We start from the raw sequence: 27,917 nt of genomic DNA, 5'->3' as shown, positions 1-27,917 counted from the left end.
TGTAAAACCAGGATGTGTGGGCTTCCCTGGTGGCGCAGTGGTTGAGAGTCCGCCTGCCGATGCAGGCAAGGGACACGGGTTCGTGCCCCGGTCCGGGAGGATCCCGCATGCCACGGAGCGACTGGGCCCGTGAGCCATGGCCGCTGAGCCTGCGCGTCCGGAGCCTGTGCTCCGCAACGGGAGAGGCCACAACAGTGAGAGGCCCGCGTACCACAAACAAACAAACAAAAAACAGGATGTGGCAGTAACATGAGTGATTTGCCTATTTTTCTGGTATTAAGCAGATTTTTCAAATTCATTCAGGTGAGTCATGAAAGAGACAGACTCACAGTTTCTCTGTGACCATTGGGCCCTCTTCCTGGGATTTTGTATTTGTGGAGCGTGTGAAAGCTTTGACACTTGACACCTGACCCATTGAAATGCCAGCTCGGCCTGGGGGGTGGCCCGACAGGAGGCTGCAGTGAAGGCAGAGCCCCTACCCTCTGCCTGCCGGGTATGAACTCCACTCTGTGGAAGGTCACTATTGTTTGAGGTGGTTGGAGCTTTTCACAGCTGGCTTATGGCAATTTATATTCTTTCTTTTGTCTTTTTTACGCAGCTGTGGTGAACTTGGACAATTCCGTGGTTGACCTGGAGACCCTTCAAGCTCTCTATGAGAATGTGAGTAACAGGGAAATTTTATGTGTGAGGATGTAACAACATACACGTCCAGGCTCGTTGCTTCCATGTCCTCTGAGGAAATTTGTTCCAGGGGCACTGAATTTACATAACTATGGGTTTGTAAAAATAATTTCTAGGAAAATATTGAATAAATGTGTGGTCTCATAGTTTTAAAATAGGGAGGGTGGGAGGGAGGGAGACGCAAGAGGGCAGAGATATGGGGACATATGTATATGTATAACTGATTCACTTTGTTATAAAGCAGAAGCTAACACACCATTGTAAAGCAATTATACTCCAATAAAGATGTAAAAAAAAAATTGTGATTCAAACCATGTTGTACATGAGGTCTTTCAGATTCCCTCTTTTGAAATATAATCAGTACTTAGGCGGACGCTAATTTGAGAGGAGTATAGTGTGACGTGCTGATGCATTTAATCTTCACATGGAAACTATCAGTAGCTGCTATTACTACCCATTTTGCAGATGAGGAAACTTGGCATGGAGCGTCCACACGACCTGCCCAAAGTCACACAGGCCGTGTTGGTGCTGAGCCTGGGATTTAATTCATTCTGACTCTGTTTCTCTATCTGCCGGAGTTTCATTCACTGAGTGGCAGGACATCGTGTCTTTCTTCTAGTAGCACTTTCACTTAAGAAGTTGGCAGGGAACAGGAATGAGGAGAATGACCTGGGCATGGTGCTCTCAGAAGTGCAGTCCGGGCAGGGCTGCATGAAATGGCTGTAGCTGGGGCACAGCATTAAATGACATTGGTTCACGTAGTGAGAAAGAGATTCTCTCTTCAGTGTGCTGGATTGTATCTGGGAGAAAGTCTCCGTGTGCCCCTATTTTTTTCATTTTGTTTCTGTTCTTGCCTGTGGTCTGGCTGGTATTTAAACCTCTGTGCTCTCTGGGGCCTGGTCTTGGTTGGTCCTGGGCTTTTCTGTACCCAGTCAAGTAATTTCTGGCTCTGGAGACACGTCTGGTGGGCAGGAGTCAGACCCCCGTCTCTGACTACTCCCTTGAGGAGAGTGTGTTCCAGCTGCTTGTCCGTTCTTGGATTTGGTACTTTTTTTTTTTTTTTTTTTTGGATTTGGTACTTTTAAAGCGTGCGTCCATGTGGTGTCCCTTTGAGGCTGGGATTTCTCCTGGTGTATCACGCAGTCCATGGGTGATGTAGCGCTGGCGCCTGGTCCCCATCGTGGCTGCAGGCATGTGACTCGATCGTGAGGCAGAGAGGGAGGGCGTGAGTGTTTTGTTACCTGGTACTCAGTACATGATGGAAACTGGAAAAAATGGAACCATTTGGAGGTACAGAGAGCTTTCATTTCCCTCGAGTGTTTCCTGCCAGCCCTCTCTCAACCAAGAACCAGGTGGAAGAAAGGAGGAAACACCAGGGAGAGTAATGCCTTCAACAGGTCTTAACGGTGTGATGTCAGTGTGGGTGTCAACTTGTATCTCGTGCACACATTCCATATACTGTGTACATGCGTTTATGTAGATACATAAGATACATGTCTGTATATTATATGAAGACACATGAACGTTTTATTTTAAGCTGGTATATCCATGTGCAGAAACATATACAGAAAAAATAGAGAACATTGGGGACAACTATATTTATGAGGGAAGTTTATTTTGCAGTGATTTAGAGTATTTTATTTGGGAGTTTTTAGCCTTTCAAAGTAAATTACTTTCACAAAATATAAATTTCTGACTCTGGACAAACCAGATAGCTACCCAGAATTTCTTACTGTCATACCCCGTGAAAGGAGAACCAGTACCATATGGCACTGGTTACACTTGTGGTTTTCTTTATATTGTTGATGTCTTTAAATTTGATGGTTCAGACTTCCACTGTGTCAGGAAAACAGTCACTTTTTGGTGGGAGTGGTTCACAGTGATACTAGTTTCGGTACGAATGGGCCGGATTGTTTTGATCACCATCTTCAGTAGGAGAGCTTAAAGCACCCATTACAAATAATAGATAATTGTATATGCCTTGTATACAGACAGAACTCATGCTAATTCCTGAGTAACATCCATTAAAATACAGGTCCAAAGAAGGCAGAACTATTTCTTTTGTCCACGACAACATCCCCAGCACTTAGATTTAGGTAGTATTGGGCACTTAGAAAGTATTCAGTAAACATTAAATGAATATATATATATGAATTGATGAGTGGAATCTGCTGGTAGGCTTGGTTCTAAGACCTCTTTGGACTTCCTGTTATATGGTTTTCAAATACTTTTTGCCTCTTCAGACTGACTGATAGCATCATGAGTAAGGATCCATATTGAACATGTTTGTTCTATTTTTACTTCTTTGTGATAACAGGACTGAACGTGCAAAGTAATGAGTGATTCTTTTTAGGTGGGTGTGGTAGCTTACTGTAACCTGCTCTACACAAAAAGTGGTGAGACGTGGAATGGTTGAAACTTTGAAAAGGGTAAATGAAAGTTTAAAATTTTTACATGTTTTTAGAATTCTGGGTCATTAAGGGTAGACTTCCAGGGACCTATTGGCATATAAGGGTCTTCAGTTTTCTAGAGATGAAGACTGAGACATATCTGTTACTTTCTGACTGACAGACAACAGTGGTGGATGAAGGCTTCTCCAGTTAGATGATGAATATGTTTCTAGCAAACCAAGGTACTCCCCCTAAATTAAGAGAAAATTGAGATACATATTCCCTAGTAGTGAAAAATGCATTTGTTCAAATCCCTTCGTTCCAGTTGTTTAAGTTCCTAAAAGAGCCATGATCATTTAAAAATCAGGGTATATGATGTTTAGAATAGTAATAATCTCATGTTTATTATACACCAAGCACTGATCTAAGTGCGTTATATTTAATCCTCCAAGTGCCTTACTCCCGACTTAGGGGGTAGGAGGAAGAAGTACTATTGTTAGAAAAGAGGGAACTGACCCAGAGAGGTTGTCAGCTCAGCACTGGGGGTGACCCTGGTCCCCTCCTGATGACTGTGCTCTGAGGCACAGAATTTCCTGACTCTCAGGGGGAACTGGACAGGACCTTCCAGGAGGAGCAAGGACACACTGTGTGATGGAGGGAACTCAGGTGAAAAGTCAGAGGAACGTGGCCCAGATTCCAGCACCACAAGCTCATGGACACCTCCAGTGACTTATTGATGCTTCTTCAGCTTCAGTTTCCTCATGTTTAAATAAGGTTTCTAATAATTCATAAGGAGAACATCAACTTTTTGTTGGATGTAAAAAGAAGTTTCTAGGCCATTCAACACTATTATGATTTTTTTTTAATAAAAATAAATGTGGGCACAGAACTTAAAATATCTAACATTGTCAAACAGCAAATAACTGTCTCTAAGGCTGGTAGGATTGAAGGTAACAAAGGTTGTGCAGTATGTAAGTTAAATTAAAACTGGACCTTCCCCTCGAGGGTCTGAAGATTTTGCCGAACGAAGCAGAGTAAATACCCGTGTGTTTATAGGCAACATGAATTAACAGGGAATACATTTTTAAAACTTTTGTTAAATTTAGAATGATACCACTTTGTTTACAATCATCATTTAAAAATTTGAATTTTTTTCTTTTGAAACAGTCTCAGAGGTACAATAAAGTTGCAGGTATACTATGAAGAACAATTCTTCTGTATCATTTGCAAATAAATTGTCAACATTATGCTTGATAGTCCCTCAATACTTTAGTGTATATTTCCTACAATGTAGCACACACTTAACCACAATGCAACCAGCACCATTATGAAATTGACATTGATATACTGCTGTCATCTAACCCTCAGATCCCAGTGCTTTGCTGGTTGTTCCAATAATGTCCTTTGTAGGCAGGACAGCCTTGGAGTTTTGTTGTGCTTTATATCTTCTTTTCTTGGGCACTTGCCTCTTTTTGATTTATATTATTGTTATGTGTGCATATGTATTATCTTTTAACTTAACTATAAATTCCTTATCAGGATTTTCATATTCCATGTTTAGCATTATGGCTTATATATAATATTAAAAATAATTACTAATTAATTAAAGAATGACCTGAGAATTCTATTTTTGCTCTTGGTGTGGTTTTATCAATGAAAGAGATTAATATGGTGACTATCGCTATTTCAAATGCTATACTTTTTAGAACGATCACTGTAAAAAGTAATGTTGCGGGCTTCCCTGGTGGTGCAGTGGTGGAGAGTCCGCCTGCCGATGCAGAGGACACGGGTTTGTGACCCGGTCCGGGAGGATCCCACATGCCGCGGAGCGGCTGGGCCCGTGAGCCATGGCCGCTGAGCCTGCGCGTCCGGAGCCTGTGCTCCGCAACGGGAGAGGCCCCAACAGTGAGAGGCCCGGGTACCGCAAAAAAAAAAGTAATGTTGCTTTCTTTCTTTTTTTTTTTTTAAGGTGAAATCAGGTTTATTTAGACAGATACATATTCCAAAGACAGAATGTGGTCTGTCTCAGAAAGTGAGAGTGGCCTCACATACATCTTTAAATACAGTACAGTAGTCCGTCCATATATATATATATAAAATCAATTACATCAAGTTTGGTAATCATGTAGTTAAAGTCTCTGTCGTTACTGATTTATTTTTTTAGCAGTGGGGAAGGTTTGTTAAAATCTCACATTACAAATATGGAATCCTCAAGTCTACATTTTGTCAAATTTGGCTCTACATATTGTGAAGTTTGACTCTTTGACAAATAGAGATTTAGGATTCATATCTTCCTGTTGGATTGACAGCTTAATCATGATGATGCATTTTGTCTTCATCTCTAATGTTTATAGCCTTAAAGTGTCTGAGTAGTATAGCTATATCATCTTTCATTTTATACAAACGTTTGTTTCTATAGTATAACATTTCTTCCCTTCTATGTTTTATTTGGGTTTAATCATTTTTGTTCCCTATTTAAAAACATTACCATATATTAGCTTGTGTCTTATCCATTTAACTTTTAAAGATTGTTCCCTTAGAGATTAAAATCATTCCTGATTTATCACAGTCTTACACAAATAATTCTTAACCACTTCGTTAATAATACCAGAATATTTCACTTTTCTATTTCTGCAGGAATGATAGAACCTAAGAATACTTTAGCACTACGTACTTCTTTCACCTTTGACTTTTATTGTCATACTGCTTGATTCTACATCTATTTCAAATCCCCGCCAATTTTTTTTAAACATCGTTATTGGAGAATAATTGCTTTAAAGTGATGTGTTAGTTTCTGCTTTATAACAAAGTGAATCAGCTATACATATATTTATATCACCATATCTCCTCCCTCTTGCGTCTCCCTCCCACCCTCCCTACCCCATCCCTCTAGGTGGTCACAAAGCACCGAGCTGATCACCCTGGGCTTTGCAGCTGCTTCCCACTAGCTATCTATTTTATATTTGGCAGGATTTATAAGTCCATGCCACTCTCTCACTTTGTCCCAGGTTACCCTTCCCCCTCCCCCATCCCCAAGTGCATTCTCTACGTCTGCATCTTTATTCCTGCCCTGCTTTTAGGTTCTTCAGAACCATTCTTTTTTTTTTTTTCTTTTTAGATTCCATATATATGTGTTAGCATACGGTATTTCTTTTTCTCTTTCTGATTTACCTCACTCTGTATGACAGACTCTAGGTCCATCCACCTCACTACAAATAACTCAATTTCATTTCATTTTATAGCGAGGTAATATTCCATTGTATATATGTGCCACATCTTCTTTATCTATTCATCTGTCAGTGGGAACTTAGGTTGCTTCCATGTCCTGGCTATTGTAAATAGAGCTGCAATGAACATTGTGGTACATGACTCTTTAGGAACTATGGTTTTCTCAGGGTATATGCCCAGTAGTGGGATTGCTGGGTCGTATCGTAGTTCTATTTGTAGTTTTTTAAGGAACCTCCATACTGCTCTCCATAGTGGCTGTATCAATTTATATTCCCACCAACAGTGCAAGAGGGTTCCCTTTTCTCCACATCCTCGCCAGCATTTATTGTTTGTAGATTTTTTGACGATGGCCATTCTGACTGGTGTGAGGTGATACCTCATTGTAGTTTTGATTTGCATTTCTCTAATGATTAGTGCTGTTGAGCTTTCTTCCATGTGTTTGTTGGCAATCTGTATATATTCTTTAGAGAAATATCTGTTTAGGTCTTCTGCCCATTTTTGGATTGGGTTATTTGTTTTTTTGATATTGAGCTACATGAGTTGCTTGTAAATTTTGGAGTTTGATCCTGTGTCAGTTGCTTCATTTGTAAATATTTTCTCCCATTCTGAGGGTTGTCTTTGCGTCTTCTTTTTGGTCTCCTTTGCTGTGCAAAAGCTTTTAAGTTTCATTAGGTCCCATTTGTTTATTTTTGTTTTTATTTCCATTTCTCTAGGAAGTGGGTCAAAAAGGATCTTGTTGTGATTTATGTCATACCGTGTTCTGCCTATGTTTTCCTCTAAGAGTTTTACAGTGTCTGGCGTTACATTTAGGTCCTTAATCCATTTTGAGTTTATATCTGTGTATGGTGTTAGGGAGTTTTCTAATTTCATTCTTTTCCATGTAGCTGTCCAGTTTTCCCAGCACCATATATTGAAGAGGCTGTCTTTTCTCCATTGTATATTCTTGCCTCCTTTATCAAAAATAAGATGACCATATGTGCATGGGTTTATCTCTGGGCTTTCTATCCTGTTCTATTGATGTATATTTCTGTTTTTGTGCCAGTGCCATACTGTCTTCATTACTGTAGCTTTGTAGTAGAGTGTGAAGTCAGAGAGCCTGATTCCCCCAGCGCCATTTTTCTTTTTCAAGTTTGCTTTGACTATTCGGGGTCTTTTGTGATTCTATACAAATTGTGAAATTTTTTGTTCTAGTGCTGGGAAAATGCCATTGGCAATTTGATAGGGATTGCATTGAATCTGTAGATGATTGCTTTGGGTAGTATAGTCATTTTCACAATGTTGATTCTTCCAATCCAAGAACATGGTATATCTCTCCATCTGTTTGTATCATCTTTAATTTCTATCGTCAGTGTCTTATAGTTTTCTGCAGGTCTTTTGTCTCCTTAGGTAGGTTTATTCCTAGGTATTTTATTCTTTTTGTTGCAATGGTAAATGAGAGTGTTTCCTTAATTTCTCTTTCAGATTTTTTATCATTAGTGTATAGGAATGCAAGAGATTTCTGTGCATTAATTTTGTATCCTGCTACTTTGCCAAATTCGTTGATCAGCTCTAGTAGTTTTCTGGTAGCATCTTTAGGACTCTTTATGTATAGTATCATGTCATCTGTAAAGAGTGACAGCTTTACTTCTTCTTTTCCGATTTGGATTCCTTTTATTTCTTCTCTGATTACTGTGGCAAAAACTTCCAAAACTATGTTGAATAATAGTGGTGAGAGTGGGCAACCTTCTCTTGTTTCTGATTTTAGTGGAAGTGGTTTCAGTTTTTCACCATTGAGAACGATGTTGGCTGTGGGTTTGTCATATATGGCCTTTATTATGTTGAGGAAAGTTCCCTCTGTGCCTACTTTCTGGAAGGTTTTTGTCATAAATCGGTGTTGAATTTTGTCAAAAGTTTTTTCTGCATCTATTGAGATGATCATATGGTTTTTTTCAGTCAATTTGTTAATATGGTTTATCACATCGATTGATTTGTTTATATTGAAGAATCCTTGAATTCATAGAATAAACCCCACTTGATCATGATGTATGCTCCTTTTAATGTGCTGTTGGATTCTGTTAGCTAGTATTTTGTTGAGGATTTTTGCATCTATGTTCATCAGTGATATTGGCCTGTAATTTTCATTCTTTGTGACATCTTTGTCTGGTTTTGGTATCAGGGTGATGGTGACCTCGTAGAATGAGTCTGGGAGTGTTCCTCCCTCTGCTGTATTTTGGAAGAGTTTGAAAAGGATAGGTGTTAGCTCTTCTCTAAATGTTTGATAGAATTCACCTGTGAAGCCATGTGGTCCTGGACTTTTGTTTGTTGGAAGATTTTTAATCACAGTCTCAATTTACGTGCTTGTGATTGGTCTGTTTATATTTTCTATTTCTTCCTGGTCCGTCTAGGAAGGTTGTGCTTTTCAAAGAATTTATCCATTTCTTCCAGGTTGTCCACTTTGTTGGCATATAGTTGCTTGTAGGAATCTCTCATGATCCTTTGTATTTCTGCATTGTCAGTTGTTACTTCTCCCTTTTCATTTCTAATTCTATTGATTTGAGTCTTCTCCCTTTTTTTCTTGATGAGTCTGGCTAATTGTTTATAATTTTGTTTATCTTCTCAAGGAACCAGCTTTTAGTTTTATTGATCTTTGCTATTGTTTCCTTAATTTATTTTTCTTTTATTTCTTATCTGATCTTTATCATTTCTTTCCTTCTGCTAACTTTGGGGTTCTTTTGTTCTTCTTTCTCTAATAGCTTTAGGTTTAAAGTTAAGTTGCTTATTTGAGATTTTTCTTGTTTCTTGAGGTAGTATTGTATTGTTATAAACTTCCCTCTCAGAACTGCTTTTGCTGCATCCCTTAGGTTTTGGGTCGTCGTGTTTTCATTGTCATTTGTTTCTCTTTGATTTCTTCAGTGATCTCTTGGTACTTAAGTAGTGTATTGTTTAGCCTCCATGTGTTTGTATTTTTTACATATTTTTTTTCCTGTAATTGATATCTAGTCTAATAGCATTGTGGTCAGAAAACATACTTGATATGATTTCAACTTTCTTAAATTTACCAAGGCTTGACCCAAGATATGATCTTTCCTGAAGAATGTTCCATGAAGACTTGAGAAGAAACTGTATTGTTTTCTTTGAATGGAATGTCGTATAAATATCAATTAAGTCCATCTTGTTTAATGTATCATTTAAAGCTTGTGTTTCCTTATTTATTTTCATTTTGGATGATCTGTCCATTGGTGAAATTTAGGTGTTAAAGTCCCCTACTATGATTATGTTAGTGCTGATTTCTCCTTTTATGGCTGTTAGCATTTGCCTTATGCATTGAAGTGTTCCTATGTTGGGTGCATAAATATTTACAATTGTTATAATTTGTATATATTTATACAGTTTATAAATATTGCTCCCTTGATCATTATGTAGTGTCCTTCTTTGTCTCTTGTAATAGTCTTTATTTTAAAGTCTATTTTATCTGATATGAGTATTGCTCCTCCAGCTCTGCTTTGATTTCCATTTGCATGGAATGTCTTTTTCCATCCCCTCTCTTTCAGTCTGTATGTGTCCATAAGTCTGAAGTGGTTCTCTTTTGGACTGTATATATACGGGTCTTGTTTTTGTAACCATTCAGCCAGTCTCTGTCTTTTGGTTGGAGCATTTAATCCATTTACATTTAAGGTAGTTATTGATATGTATATTCCTTTTACCATTTTCTTAATTGTTTTGGGCTTGGTATTGTATGTCTTTTCCTTCTCTTGTGTTTCCTGCCTAGAAAAGGTCCTTCAACATTTGTTGTAAAGCTGGTTTGGTGGTGCTGAATTCTCTTAACTTTTGCTTGTCTGTAAAGCTTTTAATTGTTCCATCAAATCGGAGATCCTTGCTGGGTAATATTGGTTGTAGGTTTTTCCCCGTCATCTCTTTAAATATGTCCTGCCACTCCCTTCTGGCTTGCAGAGTTTCTGCTGAAGATCAGCTGTTAACCTTATGGGGATTCCCTTGTATGTTATTTTACCCTTCCTGCTTTTAATATTTTTTCTTTGTATTTAATTTTTGATAGTTTAATATGTGCCTTGGCGTGTTTCTGTTTTTGATAGTTTAATATGTGTCTTGGCATGTTTCTCCTTGGATTTATCCTGTATGGGACTCTCTGTGCTTTCTGGACTTTATTAACTATCTTCTTTCCCATATTAGGGAAAGAAGTATTTCAAGTATTTTCAAGTATTTTCTCAGTCCCTTTCTATTTCTTTTCTTCTTCTGGAACCCCCATAAGTAGAATGTTGGTGCATTTAATGTTGTCCCAAAGGTCTCTGAGACTGTCCTCAATTCTTTTCATTCTTTTTTCTTTATTCTGCTCTGCAGTAGTTATTTCTACTATTTTATCTTCCAGGTCACGTATCCGATCTTCTGCCTCAGTTATTCTGCTATTGATTCCTTCTAGAGAATTTTTAATGTCATTTATTGTGTTGCTTTTCATTGTTTGTTTTCTCTTTAGTTCTTCTACTTCCTTATTAAACGTTTCTTGCATTTTCTCCATTCTATTTGCAAGATTTTGGGTCATCTTTACTATCATTACTCTTCACTCTTTTTCAGGTAGACTGCCTATTTCATCTTCATTTGTTTGGTCTGGTGGGTTTTTACCTTGCTCCTTCATCTGGTGTGTATTTCTCTGTTTGCTTAACTTACTGTGTTTGGGGTCTCTGTTTTGCTGGCTGCAGGTTCATAGTGCCTGTTGTTTTGGTGTCTGCTCCCAGTGGGTAAGGCTGCTTCAGTGGGTTGTGTAGGCTTCCTGGTGGGGGCGACTGGTGCCTTTGTTCTGGTGGTCTGGATACAGACTGTGAGAAAGAGGAATGAAGGGGGATCCCTAGGAATTTGGCCTGGACAATAGAGTTGCCATTCAGAGATACCTTGAAGTGGTTTGGTGAAGGATGGGGAATAAAAATGTGTCTTGGTCCTGTTAGGTTTGAGTTGTCTACTCATTCATTCAAATTGATATAGGAGTCTAGTTGCTTCAGGGCAGAAAGTGGGATGTCAGGTGCTGGGGATTGGCTGTGCTATCAGTCCGGGTCCAATCAGAGGATAGAAGCCTCAGGGTAAAGTAAACAGGGAAACTTATTATAGTGAATGGTTAACCTGTGCTGGGAGAGTACAAGGATGTGAAGATGGCTCTAGGACCCAAGCGAGGAGAGACTTGGAGGGAGACCTTCTCCCTGGACTAGGTGTGTCTGCAGCACCCTGGTTTGCCCAGACCACACCTGGTCCCCAGTCTCTGGGTGAGTGGAAAACAAACTTAGGGCAGCAGGTGAGCCACAGCTTGTGGCCAGGCGTGCTGGCATCAGGATGCCCCACAGGCAGAGCCCAGAGCCTGCTGCATCCACGCTGAGAGAGCCCGGGAAACAGAGCTCAGGGCCCAGGTGAGCCGTGGCTGGCGCATGTGTGCAGTGCCTGGTGTCCACGTGGGGAGTGAAGAGGTCGTGGGACCTCGGCCAGGACTGCAAAGCTCCGAGGGGCTCTATGTGCTCTGGTTTGTGGCTGCAGTCACGGTCGGCCAGAGGACACCCAACCCATGTCCTCACACACCCACACTGTGGATCATCTGTGCACAGGTAGAGAGGAAAAGGCCAATGCCTGCACACCAGAAGCCCCCTTTCCTCCTGCTGTGTGCCTCCAGCACCCCCTACTGATAAAGCATAACATTGTGCTCACCCCGGTGAAGGGCACAGTGCTGAGGCCCGTCCACTATGTCAATGGGGTCAGTGGGGTCTGAGGGCCCAGAGCCAGTAGCTGGCATGGACAGTAGGGAGGTTTGTTCTTATTTGGCATGTAATGCCTATGTCACGTGTCATTCCATAGGACATGAGTCTTGTTCATATGAAGGTACTTCTGAACGGAAAAACTGATGTGTGCTCTTGGGTCTGGCTTGGGGACTCCTTGGAAATCTTTCAAAACTTTATTGTGTTGATATAACTGTAATTACTCATTTCAGGTCTGAAATCTTGTTTGAAAGGTATCTAAATACAGTCTTAATTTTGCCTTAATAGTTTAATAATGGTATTCAAAGGGATATTTAAGTTTTATCAAGAAAAAATAGACTAATGTCTATTTAATTGATAACAAAATATATTAAATATATGAGGAGTAATGTTTTTATTACCAGTTACTTTACTTTTTTTTTTCCTTTTCATTTTTTATTGAAATGTAGTTGAGATATTTGTTTCAGGTGTACAAAGTAACACTCTTACTTGGCATTCCACTGCTTATCCTTGAGAACAATAAACGTAGCCAACCTGAATCCTTTGCTATAAATACATACTTGCTTTTTCCTGATGCTTCCGTGTCATTGGACCATGTAACCTCTGTGAAACAGATGGATGTTCTTGTTACGCAGCCTTGTTTAGAATGTAATCTTTGTTCTCTCTGGTGGCATATGGTTGGCAGGGAGCTTTCTCTTACAGATGTCAATGAATTTGGGGCAGTCTCCAAATCTAACCACAACATAATTTCAGAAACCACAAACCTGGGCTTCCCGGTGGCACAGTGGTTAAGAATCTGCCTGCCAATGCAGGGGACATGGGTTCGAGCCCTGGTCCGGGAGGTTCCCATATGCCACAGAGCAACTAAGCCCGTGCGCCACAACTATGGAGCCTACGCTCTAGGGCCAGCGAGCCACAACTCTTGATCCCATGTTCCTAGAGCCCGTGCTCAGCAACAAGAGAAGCCACCGCAATGAGAAGCCCGCAAACCACAACAATGAGCAGCCCCCACTCGCCACATCTAGAGAAAGCCCATGTGCAGCAAAGAAGACCCAACACAGCCAAAAATAAATGTAAATAAAATAAATAAATTTATTTAAAAAAAAACAAAAAAGCAATACTGACGGCGCAATACCTGTTTCCTGAGGAATTAAAACCTAGTGAATCAAGACAGCCTCTTCAATAAGTGGTTCTGGGAAAACTGGACAGCTACATGTAAAAGAATGAAATTAGAACACTCGCTAACATCATACACAAAAATAAACTCAAAATGGATTAAAGACCGAAATGTAAGACCACACGCTATAAAACTGTCAGAGGAAAACATAGGCAGAACACTCTATGACATAAATTACAGCAAGATCCTTTTAAACCCACCTCCTAGAGAAGTGGAAATATAAACAGAAATAAATGGGACCTAATGAAACTTAAAAGCTTTTGCACAGCAAAGGAAACCATAAACAAGATGCAAAGACAACCCTCAGAATGAGAGAAAATATTTGCAGATGAAGCAACTGATAAAGGATTAATCTCCAAAATATACAAGCAGCTCATTCAGCTCAATATCAAAAAAACGAACAACCCAATCCAAAAATGGGCAGAAGACTGAAATAGACATTTCTCCAAAGAAGATATACAGATTGCCAACAAACACATGAAAGGATGCTCAACATCACTAATCATTAGAGAAATGCAAATCAAAGCTACAATGAGGTATCACCTCATACCAGTCAGAATGGCTATCATCAAAAAATCTACAAACAATAAATGCTGGAGAGGGTGTGGAGAAAAGGTGGCCCTCTTGCACTGTTGGTAGCAATGTAAATTGATACCGCTACTATGGAGAACAGTATGGAGGTTCCTTAAAAAACTAAAAATAGAACTACATATGACCCAGCCATCCCACTACTGGGCATATACCCTGTAATTCAAAAAGAGTCATGCACCACAATATTAATTGCAGCTCTATTTACAATAGCCAGGACATGGAAGCATCCTAAGTGTCCATTGACAGGTGAATGGATAAAGAAGATGTGGCACATATATACAGTGGAATATTACTCAGCCATAAAAAGAAACAAAATTGAGTTATTTGTAATGAGGTGGATGGACCTCGAGTCTGTCATACAGAGTGAAGTAAGTCAGAAAGAGAAAAACAAATACTGTATGTTAACACGTATATATGGAATCTAAAAAAAAAAAAGGTTCTGAAAAACCTAAGGGCAGGACAGGAATAAAAATGCAGACATAGAGAATGGACTTGAGGACACGGGGAGGGGGAAGGGCAAGCTGGGACGAAGTGAGAGAGTGGCATGGACATATATACACTACCAAATGTAAAATAGCTAGCTAGTGGGAAGCAGCCGCATGGCACAGGGAGATCAGCTCGGTGCTTTGCGAGCCCTTGGAGGGGTGGAATAGGGAGGGTGGGAGGGAGACTGCAAGAGGGAGGAGATATGGGGATATATGTATACGTATTGCTGATTCACTTTGTTATAAAGCCAAAACTAACACACCTTTGTAAAGCAATTATACTCCAATAAAGATGTTAAAAAAAACCCAAAACACCTAGTGAATCCACAGAGATACTAAATACAGTATATCCCGTTGAGTTTTTAAAAGCAAAAATCTTTCCAGTTAACTTTGGGTTATTTAATACCATTGAGTTCTGAGGATAAAATATCTTCAAAAGCAGTATGTAATATTTACAGTTGGTTAAATGTATCTGTTGACTCTGATTCCTAGTACACACTCCTCAGATGGCCCCGTGAGAAGTGATGGATGGGGATTGGGGGGATGGAGGAGAAGTTGAGGTAGATTCCTTATTTTAGTGAATAAATATTTAGTGAATCAGATATTTAATATCAATTCAGAAATGTGTCCATAAAAATGTCCTTGTATAGCTATCAATTGAATTGTTGTTTTAGATTCAGTTCCCTTTATCTCATAGTCAAGGAAAAAAAATCTTAAATAGTAAGACAAAACCAAACCTTGGAAGTGAATCTTATTAGAAGTTCAGTCCAAGAAAAAATATTGAAAAAAGGACAAAAAAATCCCCATCCATTTGTAATTAAACAGCTCTAATCCAATTAGAAGGAGAAAAAAAAGCAGGCAAGATAGCAAGAATTAGAGGTTTAACTTTACACTTCTTGGGATTGGATTTCATGGGCACAGTGGTAGGGATCTTTACTTACCGTCATGGTTGACAGACCGTAAACTTCAATCTGGAAAAGTAAGCGGCACACTTTACAGGATCGAGCATCCTCAGAGGTGTGCACTGTGTTACCTTAGTGCAAGTGAACTGGATTAACTGTCTGTTCCTGTCACTTCCAAGAGGTCTTTACTGGATTCATATTTTTAGCAACATTTAATCATTAGTTTCTTCAAACAAATGTGAGAGGATTACTGACTTTCCCCATGGAGCTGTTTGAAAACCATATTCTCATATTTCATTGCTTTTTGGGGTTGGTTCCTGGAATCCCTGTAGCTCATTTTCAACTATAAATGTGTTTAAGGTGAATTTCAGAATTAAAAAAGAAAAGCTTTAGGTCTTGAATCAGTTACAGATTGATGCTATGGACTTCATAAAATCCAGAAATTATGTTTCTTTCCTGTTCATCTGGGATGTGACATTGCCTGACACATCATAAAGGTATCGACTGAGTTTTCGATAACTGTGCTTCTCTTAGATGAACTGTCTCCAGTGAATTCCTGGGAAATGAAAGAATGATTAACACAACTTCACTGGTAATGAATGACACAGGAATGCTCACATACATTTTCACCTTGCTTTAAGATTAGATTTTAATTTGATTGGTGAAATCCAAGGGTGGACTCATTAGAGAACAGCTCTCCCAGCTGTTGGCCCTCCAGCCACTTGGCCTCTGCTTCTCAAAACCTCCTGGTCCCACCACTAGAACAAGCACTGACAAAGCTGCCTTCAGTTGGGAAACTTCTACTCACCATCTCATCCTAGTGAATATCACTGAACCTTTGTTATCCCCTCCTTCCCCCTCTGTCATTCTTCTGGGTCATAAACCCTCGTGTTATAAACGCAGAGAGAACTCACCTCTGGAGCACTTAGCTTGGACGTTCCACACACATTCCCAGGATTTACTCTCATTCCCTCCATGGAACATCATGGAACTTCTGTGTCTGCTTTTTTCCCTTAGTATCATATTCCCTTGGAACCCACTAAGCAGTACAAAGAAATATTTATCAAATGAATGCATTTATTTATGGTGAACATAACACCAGCTTTTACACGTTCTCTTAAACAGAATGTTTTTAAAAACATTGAGGTTTTGATCATTACTTAAATGATGGCATATATTTTAAGGAGAAAGAGGAACTGTGATCAGATGTTCAACAAAGTTAATTTGGGGTCAGTTTTTACTTTTACATTTGAAATAAAGACTCTTGCTTTCTCGTCATCGGGACAGAAAGCCGGGTCTCTGGAGCCACATCACAGAATCCGCCCTCACACTCGCACGCACGTAAAGCACAGCAGGGGAGCTGCTTGGGTTGACCTCGCCAGCAGCGTCAAGGTCACTGGCTTCCTTGTGTATCCGTGAGGGGCCTTAGAGAGATTGTGTTCATGACTCTGTGGTGCTTCTTTCTGCTCCTGACCTCCTTTTCCCCACACACCCTCTCTTTTCACATTACCAGACCCACTACTAATGTCAAGAAGTAATCCCTTGACATTTACTGTGTCGCTTCACGTTGCGACATTTGCTCGACAGGCTCCGGTGTTACCACTTTCCTTTCCTTTCCTTTTTGAGTCTCTTTATTTAGGGAGCTTCCTGCAGAAGGATGAGTCATCCTGGATGGGTACCCCTTAGACCAGGCTGTTAATTCTCAATCTTATCCATTCAGTGCTTCCTTTTCCTAACAAATATTTATGTTTCTGTTGACTGAAAAATATGCCCAATCTGAAGGTTGAGAATTATGTTTTATTCGGCAGACTTACTGAGGACTTAAGCCTGGGATACAGCCTCACAGAAAACTCTGAGGGACTGTTCCAAAGAGCTAAGGGAAGAGTCAAGATACACAGGAGAAAAAAACATGTAGTCGAACTTCAAAAGATTATTGCTAATCACAAAGACAGACATCTCAAGTTAACGACCTCAGCACTTTTCTGTGTATGGGAAGATGCAAGCGTCTGGGCTCATGGAAATCATTCCTTTGATGTGTACCTTAACTACCTAGGGCCAGTGTCCTGCTGTACTCCATCCTGAGTTCCCTCAGGGAGAACACGTGGGGATAGCTTGATGACTGCAACATCCTTTGTTTACTGAAATGGCAGCGACATTCTTTGTCCACATTTTCTTTACCATCCTGAGAAGAAATTCATGGATAAAAATTTTTCTACATATATAACTTTAAAGGTCTAATGTCTACACTCTAAAGTAGAAGTAACAAAGTAATCTATAATATTTTATGATGCTTGTAAATTATTGAACCAGAAGGTATGATGAAGGAGACCAATATTTGTCCCTTTATTTATAATCGCCTCGAATATAGCAGCTAAAATTACTTTTATCACCACTAATAGGATTTTCCAAACTGGTGAACACTTGCTAAAATTCAAGTAAGGTTTTTCTTAGATATGACTGGTAGCTCCATTTCTGGAAAGCTATGTATATTGTGCCTATTAAAATATAATATTGAATATTTAATTAAATATTTAACATAATGTATATAGAAATAATAGTGTATATTAATACCTTGAAAAATAATTTATGCTTACACATTTTCTTTTCCAATTATGCTCTTGTCTATAGTCTGCTTCTAGGAAATGTGCTAGGTACCTATGGCTGCCCAGCCTCCCCCAGCAAGGAGGATATACTTCTGCGGGGTAGGTGCAATATGCATAAATTTTTAATAATCATAAAGTAATTCAAGTGTTAACATTCAACGAAATAATAGTTTATCCCAATATATATCATAAGGCACTTTAAGTCCTATCTCCTAAAAAATAGTAGATATGAAGGCTGTTGGGTTTGGGGAGGGGAGATGTGGCATGTCTGTAGCTGGGAGCACAGGTACTGCTTGAAAGACAAGAATAGAGGGATGATTGCTGTGTTATGCCTTTGCCAGAGTTCACACTTCCCTGAGAAATTCTCGTCCAATTACAGACTATTCAGCTCTCCTCGGGGGAAGTCTCTCCTGACACACATACATTAAACCTTTCCCAGCAATTTGCCGTGATAGCAGGCAGGCATTAGAGAAATGGTGCCGTTGGCTAGCAACCACGATGAATGTTCATGCCAAGCTGGTGCCATAAATCTTTGCTGTACCTTCTTTTATTATATATATATATATATATATAAAAATATAAATTACATATATATGTAATTTATTTATTTGTAAGTATATATGATTTTATTTTTTAAATATCTTTATTGGAGTATAATTGCTTTACAATGGTGTGTTAGTTTCTGCTTTATAACAAAGTGAATCAGTTATACGTATACATACGTCCCCATATCTCCTCCCTCTTGCGTCTCCCTCCCTCCCCCCCTCCCTATCCCACCACTCTAGGTGGTCACAAAGCACCGAGATGATCTCCCTTTGCTATGTGGCTGCTTCCCACTAGCTATCTATTTTACATTTGGTAGTGTATATATGTCCATGCCACTCTCTCACTTCGTCCCAGATTACCCTTCCCCGTGTCCTCAAGTCCATTCTCTAGTAGGTCTGCGTCTTTATTCCCGTCCTGCCTCTAGGCTCTTCATGACTTTTTTTTTTTTTTTTTTTTTAGATTCCATATATATGTGTTAGCATATGGTATTTGTTTTTCTCTTTCTGACTTCAGTCTGTATGACAGACTCTAGGTCCATCCACCTCACTACAAATAACTCAATTTCATTTCTTTTTATGGCTGAGTAATATTCCATTGTATATATGTGCCACATCTTCTTTATCCATTCGTCTGATGATGGACACTTAGGTTGCTTCCATGTCCAGGCTATTGTAAATAGAGCTGCAATGAACATTGTGGTACATGACTGTTTTTGAATTATGGTTTTCTCAGGGGCTATACCTTCTTTAAATCCCTTTTTCTGCTGATGATAAAGGAGTGTACTTAGACTAGGAATGTAATAGTTTTTGTAGAAGAGTTGCAGGTTTGGCCTGTGAATGGTCATATAAGGTAGAGATATTTCAGTGGTAGCAAGTGTTGATTGTTGTAGGTACCTGCTAAGAGCCTTGGTTACTCCAAAGCAGAGAACTGACTTGAAATTATTCATGAACAGGAATAACATTGGATGGTTTTGACATTCTGCTTGAGGGGTCCATCATCCTTCCCTCCTTGTTGCCCATGATTGCGATAACTAGCATTTAGCTCAGCAATTAATCAATTAAAGGAGTAGTCAAATCTCTTCATAAGGATGTAAAATTCCTATCATTTTCCTTCACTGAATTTTGGGGAAAAAAAAGTGTCTCCTGCCATTCCAGTAAGCAAAGAATGTTGCCCACCGTCAAGCCATCAGCCACAGTGGCTGCCCCCGACATTTAGGGTGGAGAAAAATAGGACACTGGCCCCAGATGGCTGAGGTTCACATCAAAGGAATAATTTCAATGGGCCTAGCCTCTGGCATCCTCCCATACACAGAAAAGCACTAACATCATTAACTTGAGATGTCTGTTTTTTGTGTTTAGCAGTAATGTTTTGATGTTCAACTACGTGTTTTTTTTGTTTTCTTTCTTCAGCAAAAAGCCCCTTACTTCTTTGGAACAAAATTAGATCTCTCCCATATTGCTTCTGAGGACGTTCTGGAGAATAGTTTGGCAGCTTCCTAAAAATACATTCTAAATATACATTTAACATATGCCGGCATTTATCTGAGAGGCCCGGCATACTCTCAGAGTATCTGAGAGGCTATATCCTGGGCTAGAGTCCTCATTAAGGTCCCCGATTAAAACATAATCCTCAACTTTTAGGTTGTGTAGGGGTTTTTTTCAGTTGACATTTAGGAAGTTGAATGATTCCAGATATATATTTGGCTCTGAAATCTTTGTTTACTTACCAGTATATGGTGATTTGCCAATATATGGTTAAGTGTTATCTCAGGCCCCCTGAAGAGCCATTCAGCCCTTGACATACAACTTGAGATTGCTATGTGTCTATGACCACCATTGCTATGTGTCCTTGACCATCATTTTGTAAATTCCCCTCAGCCCTTGGCATTTAACGAAATTCCAGTTGTTTGTTTTACCTGGGAGGAAAGATCTGTTGGACTGTAGTATGTTAGTCTGTGGACTATATAAAGTATATCTCTTGAAAAGCTAGTTTTTATGATTAGAGGAAATACAAGTCAACAAATAGTATAGGGACCACCCATAAAGTCTTGAATGTGTAATGTGTAAAAAGTATATTTTAAGTGGTCGTTAATAATACAGAAGCATTTCCCCTTGAAATTGCTGAGACGTCCCTAGTCCAACACAGAAAAGGATATTTTATTTATAATGTATCTAACATGCATATTTTTTATTCAAATAAAATGAGAGGAACTAACCATTGGATGGTTGCTAAATCAGACACTGGGGGTCAGGTACGTAACTAAATAGTTACAGGCTAAGGTGACAAGTGCTGGGACAGAGTTCTGTGGAAAGAACAGGACAGTTGCTGAAGAGGTGACAGTTACTTGATTTAAGGAACCCTGAGTAATCTTCGTAGTGAGGCAAGGTTTGGGCCTGTTTGCAGATGTTCTTATAAGCTTGAGAGTAGAGATGAGGACTTTCCCAGCAGGTGGAGCAGAGTGATATGGGGTGAGGAATTTTGTGTTGGAGGAAGGAAGCCCACAGGAGAGTTGGAATGGGATTTGGGAGGGGCTGAGATTGACAGGGATGGATGTGGCATTGAGATGGGAGAGGGGGAAGTCTGCTCCTGAGGTTTTTTCAGGACTGATGAGCTAGGAAGTGTTGCCTAACAGGATGAGGGAGGGGAGAGACCGAAGTCCGCTTCTTTCCTGGGTGTTTGGACCAAGATTGAATATTCAAAGGAGGAACGTATTTGGGGACATAAAGGAACAGATGAGCAGTGGGCTGTGTTGATTTTTTCTTTTAAGTTTTTATTTTGAAATAACTGCAGATTCACTGGATACAACATACAGAGTACACAGAGGCCCTGTTTAGCCTTCATCCAGTTTTCCCCAGTGATAAGATCTTACAAAAGTGTAGTACAGTGTTAAAATCTGGAAATTGACATTGGTGTGACCCATAGACCTTTTTTTCGATTTTGCTGGTCCCTCATGCACTCCTTTGTGTGTGTGTGTGCGTGCGTGCATGCACATGTTTCTATGTGTGTGTAGTTCTGTACAGTTTTATCACATGTGTTGATTTGTGTAACCATTACTACAATCAAGATACAAAATTGTTGGGAATCCCCTGGTGGCCCAGTGGTTGGGAGTCGGTGCTTTCACTGCCAGGGCCCAGGTTTGGTCCCTGATTGGGGAAGTAAGATACCACAATCCCTGCGGCACAGCCAAAAAAAAAAAAAAAAAAGATACAGAATTGTTCCACCTCCGCACAGACCCGTTTCCCCATTCCTAATCCCTGGCAGTCACTATTCTGTTTTCCATCTCTGTAATTTTGTCATTTTGAGTGTTATATAAATGGAATCATATAGGATGTAACCTGTAACCTTTTGATATTGGCTTATTTTCACTCAGTATAATTCCCTTGAGATCCATCCAAGTGTTGAGTGTATCAAAAGCTTATTTTTTTCCATTGTTGAATAGTACTCCATGGTGTGAACACTCCAAATTTGTTTCCTACATTGAGGGACATTTGGGTTTTCAGGTTTTGGCTATTACAAATAAAACTCCTATGAATATTCATATACATTAAGTTTTTGGTGTGGTTATGAGCTTTCTCATCTTTGCGATAAATGCCGGCATATGTTAAATGTATATTTAGAATGTATTTTTAGGAAGCTGCCAAACTATTCTCCAGAACGTCCTCAGAAGCAATATGGGAGAGATCTAATTTTGCTGCATCCTTGGTGCTGTCACCATCTTTTAAGTTTTAGCTGTTGTAGTAGGTAGGTGTATGGTAATATCTCACTGCGATTTTAATTTGCATTTTCCTAATGGCAAATGATCGTCTTTTCATGTGTTTGTCTTCTGTGTGTTCTCTTTGGTGAGGTCCACGTCGTTTGCCCCTTTTCCAGTTAGATTGTAGGCTCACTGTCAACCCTCTGAGCCACCTCATTGTGCCTCGTTGCTGCCGGGGGTGGGAGAAGTACCAGCTGCCCCCCAGACACTGGGGGGGAGGTCGGGGAAGAGTGTCGCTAAGTAGCATTGCCTCCTGCCAGCCAGCTTTACCGCATTGCTGCCAGGTCGGGTGATGTTGGCTTCTCCACTCGGCCACACTGATTCCGCGAGGGGTCAGTTTTTCTCTTGGTTTTTGGCTCGAGTAGGACAAGTGTTAAGAATGAGGTTTTTTCTGCCAGACGTCCTTTGTCTAGAGGTGGTCCTGCATCCAGGCCTCTCCAGCACCCCACTGGGGATGAAGGAGGAAAGAAAACACGGGGAGCTTACGGCTTTCCTCAGCTTGTGAGGTTCCCGGCCAGTCAGCCTTCCCTGCATTTTTCACAGCTTTCCTATGTTTGTTTATAGTCTTAGTTCCAGGACTTTTAGTTGCAGGAATGACTGGCAAGGAATGGGGTGTCCTCATCTTGGCCCCATGTTGGTCTTCAAGACCCTGGGCCCCTTCAGTAGGCAGCCTGGGGCTCAGTAGCACTTCTGTAAAAAAGACATCTGTGTCAGCCCCTTGACATCAGGAGACGATAGGTGAAGGCTTCGACCTTGGCACCCATGCTTACTGGTTGAGACCTGAGACTCAGCGTTCTCATCATATGATGGGGGTGATGCTGTTGGTGATAATGATGCCTGTCAGGGCTCTGTGAGGACTACATGATATTGTACATGGAGAACACTTTGCAGGGTGCCTGACTGTTATTAAGGGCTCAATAAATAGGAGCTCTTGTTTTATCTACAGGTAGAAGAGACTCTTGGCTCTAAGAAGATCATTTTTGAGCTTAGTGAGAGAACAAAAGCCAGATCGTGGGGATTCATAAACCAAGCCCAAGATGAGAGAAGTCAATTTTCCTCTGAAATTCTGAGCTGGAGAAGGAGAGGGAGGGCTGTGAAGGGCTCAGGGAGTGATGGGTGGGGGAGAAGGGAGTTTGAGGCTCAGGTAGGAAAGAAAGGGCTGAGGGGAAGGGTGAGCGGAGAGAGGGAGAGATAATTACAGATCAATTACAGGAAGAGGAAGGTTGCTGCTGATGCTGGATCAATAGCACAGGAGTAAAGAAAAGAAAACTCCTGGAGACCAGGCACAGTCTCCCCTCAACCGCCATCCAGCACAGAACCGGCTGCCTGGCTGCTGTCGTCCACATCACCAGACATTGTGACCTTGACTTCTCCAAAGTCAGACACCCACTGTTTCAAGGCCTGGTAGTTACTGTTTCTATTTGCAGAAAGGGGAGAAAAGATGAGATTGAATGAGGAGATAGGACGTTAGGAAGAAATGAGTGACTTTGGAGTAATTTATATATAATGAACTCCATATGTTTGTGATTATTTCATCAGATATTTATTAAACGTCTGCTTTATTTCAGGCATGTGCTCTGGTTGCAATGATGAAAACATTGACATTATCCTTGGGCTTATGGAGCTGTCTTTGTACTCTGGGAGCCACGCCTCCCAGACTCATTTCCAGTGGTGATGCCCAACGGGGCTGTGTCCCCAGGAGGACCCAGGCTGGTGAGGAGGTGAAGGGCGGCCTCCCCAGACCAGAGAAGCAGGGGTGCTGAGGGGTGAGACGTGTGGGGAATGTTCCAGACACAAGGCGCAGCGTCGGTGTAAGAGGAGTGGGATCCACTTGAGGAACTGGAGGAAAGCCAGTGGGGACAGAACCGCTCAGCAGGTGTGGGCAGGACACAAGATGGGAGCGGGCAGCGGGCCACAGGGGATTCGCGGGCACCCGGGGTCTGTGTGCTGATCTAAGAGTGAGGGTCAGCCGAGACGCAGGCGTGAGGAGTGGCGTCGAGCACAGGCTCCGGTCTGCATCTTTACAGAGTGACACTGCGTACCGTGTAGGGTGGGTGTCATAGCTGGGGGCGGTGACGGGGACCAGGCAGAACGGGCGGGAGGGTGGTGGCCCGGGCCGCACGACGGCATTGGGAGTGGCGGGGGAGAGCGGCTCTGAGGCTGGGCGACTCATCGGCGTCCGGCTGGGTGACTTGTTTCCACTTTGCTGTCATCAGGACCGCTAAGTGTTTGGGGGAAGAAAACATGAGTTTGTTTTTAGACTTTTTTGTCCAAGGTGCTTTTGAGCTATGCAGGAGAAAATATTGGGGAAGCAGTTGCTCGTGTGGACGTATGCAGGGGAAAACGGGCTGTCTCGGAAACGCGGGCTGAAGCCTTTTGTCGTGTGTGGGCGGGTGGGAGCGCGGGCCTGGCAGTGGGGACTGAGGATGGCTGTCGGGGCTCCAGGGACAGGGGGTGTGATGCTGTGACCAGCGGGAGCCCATCCGGAGGCAGACATGAGGGCGAGGGCTGAGGCCAAGATTTAGCGATGAGACGTAGACTAGAAACACTGAGAAAATGGTAGAAACCGAACGGGGACTGGTGAGAGTGTGGCCTACACCGTGTTCCCACCTGCATCCCTTGGAACACCAGCTCCTTGGGAGCGTTTCTATCTTGTTCTCTCTGTTGCCCTCTCACATACATACTTTTTATGATCAATTAGGTATGAGGATAGCTGATAAAATGAAATAGGTTTTTCAACAACATAACTTCTGAGAGTATTTATTTAGCGTGTACCACACAGCATTTTTTTGGCTGCACCGCGCAGCATGTGGGATCCCAGTTCCCCGACCGGGGGTTGAACCCCACCCACGCCCCCTGCAGTGGAAGCGCGGAGTCCTAACCACTGGACCTCCGGAGGAAGTCCTCACACAGCAATGCTTAATGAATCTCAGGACCCAAGTCAGTGTTCCCTGGAACCCCGCTTGAGAAACACTGGCTGAATGCCAGCAATAGACTCGGCATCAGGAAAGCACGTTACCCCTCTCAACAGCTTCCTCTCCCCCTGCACCCCCTGCTCCCCAGCCCCATCCTCTCTGGGAGCTACGGTTTTCCTCAGGAGTTGGAAGAGCAGCCTTCAGTTGCAGGGCATGTGGGTTTAGGGCCACGGAGGTCAAAATACCTGGTGAAGGCCGGGGCTGGCAGCCAGGAATCCAGGTCGGTTCTGGCCAGCGGTTGAGTGAGGATTGTGTCTGGGTGTTGGATGCCGTGAATCTTTGGCAACTGGTGAAAGCCTCCAACTTAGCAGCAATAGATCTATTTCATTTTTAGGCAAACAGGAACTCTTGAGAAAAGGAAATTCTGGTACAAACCTGCAGGTAATCGGGGTGGGAGTGGGAAGGGGGAGTGTGCAGTAAGCAAAGGAAGGTAGTAACCAAAAGACAGCCCCTGTGCTGGAGACTGAAATGATCTGGGCTTGTGAGACTGGGAGAGGGAAGCCTTGCTACCTGAATGTTTGGAACTTGGAAATTCCTTTATGTTGTTCATTGGTATGTGAGTGTGTAGTTACTTTGCCCGTGTGTCTTTGGCCATAAGGAAAAATGAACCTATTTCGATAGATAACTCTCATCACCACTGGTATGGTAGAGTGGTCACTAGCATCCCCTTCTTATAAAGGGTTATGTATAGTTTTAAAAAGCAGTGGGGGGGCTTCCCTGGTGGTGCAGTGGTTGAGAGTCCGCCTGCCGATGCAGGGGAGGCGGGTTCGTGCCCCGGTCCCGGAGGATCCCACATGCCACGGAGCGGCTGGGCCTGTGAGCCATGGCCGCTGGGCCTGCACGTCCGGAGCCTGTGCTCCGCAACGGGAGAGGCCACGACAGTGAGAGGCCTGCATACCGCCAAAAAAAAAAAAAAACCCCAACAAAAAAGCAGTGGAAGATTGCTGTAGCAGGGTTGAGCAAGTAAGAGTGGTGTTATGAGCAACATGATGTGTCGTGTGGTGGGATTTTCCTTGAATCTGAAGCCCAGCGTATATATTTTTATCTCCAGTGCCTGGTGTAGTGCCTGGTAAACAGTCCGTCTTTGATTGAATCGGTGGATGAATAAATCCCTAAAATTCATCCTTTTTAAAGCCCGACCCTGATGATTACTTCAAACTGGTGGACCAGAGAAGAACCCTTGAGACTAACTTCATTTTGGGGGTCAAACAAAGCCAGAATTATCGAGGTGACCTCTGAGTTCTGGTACAGATTTGTAGTCAATAGTTTACATAGTTGATGGTTGCTGATAAGAGTAAGAATTTGGGGCCTTAACAGCTAGAAAATAACTGATTTTTGCTGGATCCCACATGTTGTGCAAGGAGAAAGCCAATGGGCAAGAAGAAGCAGTTGGTCTTGGTGTACTGATGAATAGCAGAATTTGTAGATTTGATAAATATTGCTTAAAAACCTATGATGTTTTAGTCCTACTTCTTGTACCTTTACACACATAAGTATTCCTGTGTAAGAGATGAATGATGGATACCCAAAAGAGTTGTGTGGAATGGACGTACAGGTGAGTGAAGTCATATGTACTTTTGCTGGGCATAGCTTTCTTATTTCTTTATCTACCTATTTGTGTTCTAGCATTTGAAGTGACTCATTCTGTCTCATGCAGGCATAGGTATCTATTTTGGATTCAAATTACCTCATAAGGATTCTCATTGTACTCTCAGGATGATGCTGAGCAGTTGGCATTGTATCATCATGTCCTCACTAGTTCTTATTTCAAGTGTCCTGTCATTAGATTTCGTCCTTTTACCTCCCTCTTTTCCCCAGAACTGGAGGCCTTCTATTTTCATATTCAATTACTGATTTAATTTTTCAATGTTTAAAAAAAATTACTGACTGCTAACTGCACAGTCACCCCTCGGTATCTGTGGGGGCTTGGTACCAAAATCCGCAGACGTTCAAGTCCCTTAAATGAAGTTGTGCAGTACTTGCATATAACCCCACACACCCTCCCGTATGCTTTAAATCACTCGATTACTTACGATGCCGTGTAAGTGCTGTGTAAAACGTTGATGCAGCACAGTGAATCCAAGTTTGCTGTTTGGAACTTTATGGAATTTTCCCCACATGTTTTGGATCTGCATTTGGTTGAATCCACAAATGCGGAACCCACGATACTGAGGGCTGACCATACCGTAGTGAACCATACCAGTCACTAGGACCATAGCAAGACATGGCCTTCCTCCTCCAGAAGCTTGTAGGCATGCGTGTGCATCACCAGTGAGACACTGTGGTACGTGTAGCACAACACAGAGTGAACACAAGGTTCCGTGCTGTTCTAGAGAGAGACTGGTTATAATGGGGTCGAGGTGGGCAAGGCAGGCTTTGTGGTGGACGTCATACCTTTACTTCTCAGTATCCTTTTTGTCACCTTACGTTCCGGAAGCAAAACTGATCAAACCCTCAGAAGATCTACCGATCAGTCATCAAGTCTTTCCATGCTAAAAGAAACTTCCTTGGAGAAACTAGTCTTTTCTAGTTAATCCCATCTATAGAAAAACCTGCATTTCAGAACAATCAGTGAATTCAAAACAGAACATTCTTTGTTTAGAGGAAATCTGCAGTCTCCAGAAGTTGATCAGGTCCTGTCATCTACAGCAGCTCATGGCTGAGCTGATTTGCTGGGTAAACAACAAATAATGGTTGAAGGGATTTTAATATCGGAGGACTAGACTCAAACCCAAGATACGGCGGTCTACTCAAACTTGTTAATGCACTTAGACAGTATAGTATTTTGGCTGTTTTGAAACATCTTTGTGAATTACAGAGACAAGACTGAAAATAAAATCATCCAGATTCTCCACAAAG

The 27,917-nt window shown here is 41.5% G+C and overlaps 1 protein-coding gene across 1 annotated transcript in view; it reads left to right on the top strand.

Annotated features, from left to right (window-relative positions):
• The window catches only part of FMN2 (formin 2), a gene marked incomplete at its 5' end in the record, with an annotated part of 310,722 nt that overhangs the window by 194,778 nt on the left and 88,027 nt on the right, over positions 1 to 27,917 (top strand). Inside the window, one exon of the mRNA XM_082674275.1 lies at positions 599 to 660. Within this exon, the coding sequence (XP_082530401.1) occupies positions 599 to 660 (62 nt within the window). The remainder of the gene's footprint in view (positions 1 to 598; positions 661 to 27,917) is intronic.

The sequence above is a fragment of the Grampus griseus genome, assembly GCF_964374135.1.
Source record: "Grampus griseus genome assembly, chromosome: 16".
Taxonomy (NCBI): Eukaryota; Metazoa; Chordata; class Mammalia; order Artiodactyla; family Delphinidae; genus Grampus; species Grampus griseus.
This window is presented reverse-complemented; position numbering and strand designations above follow the sequence as displayed.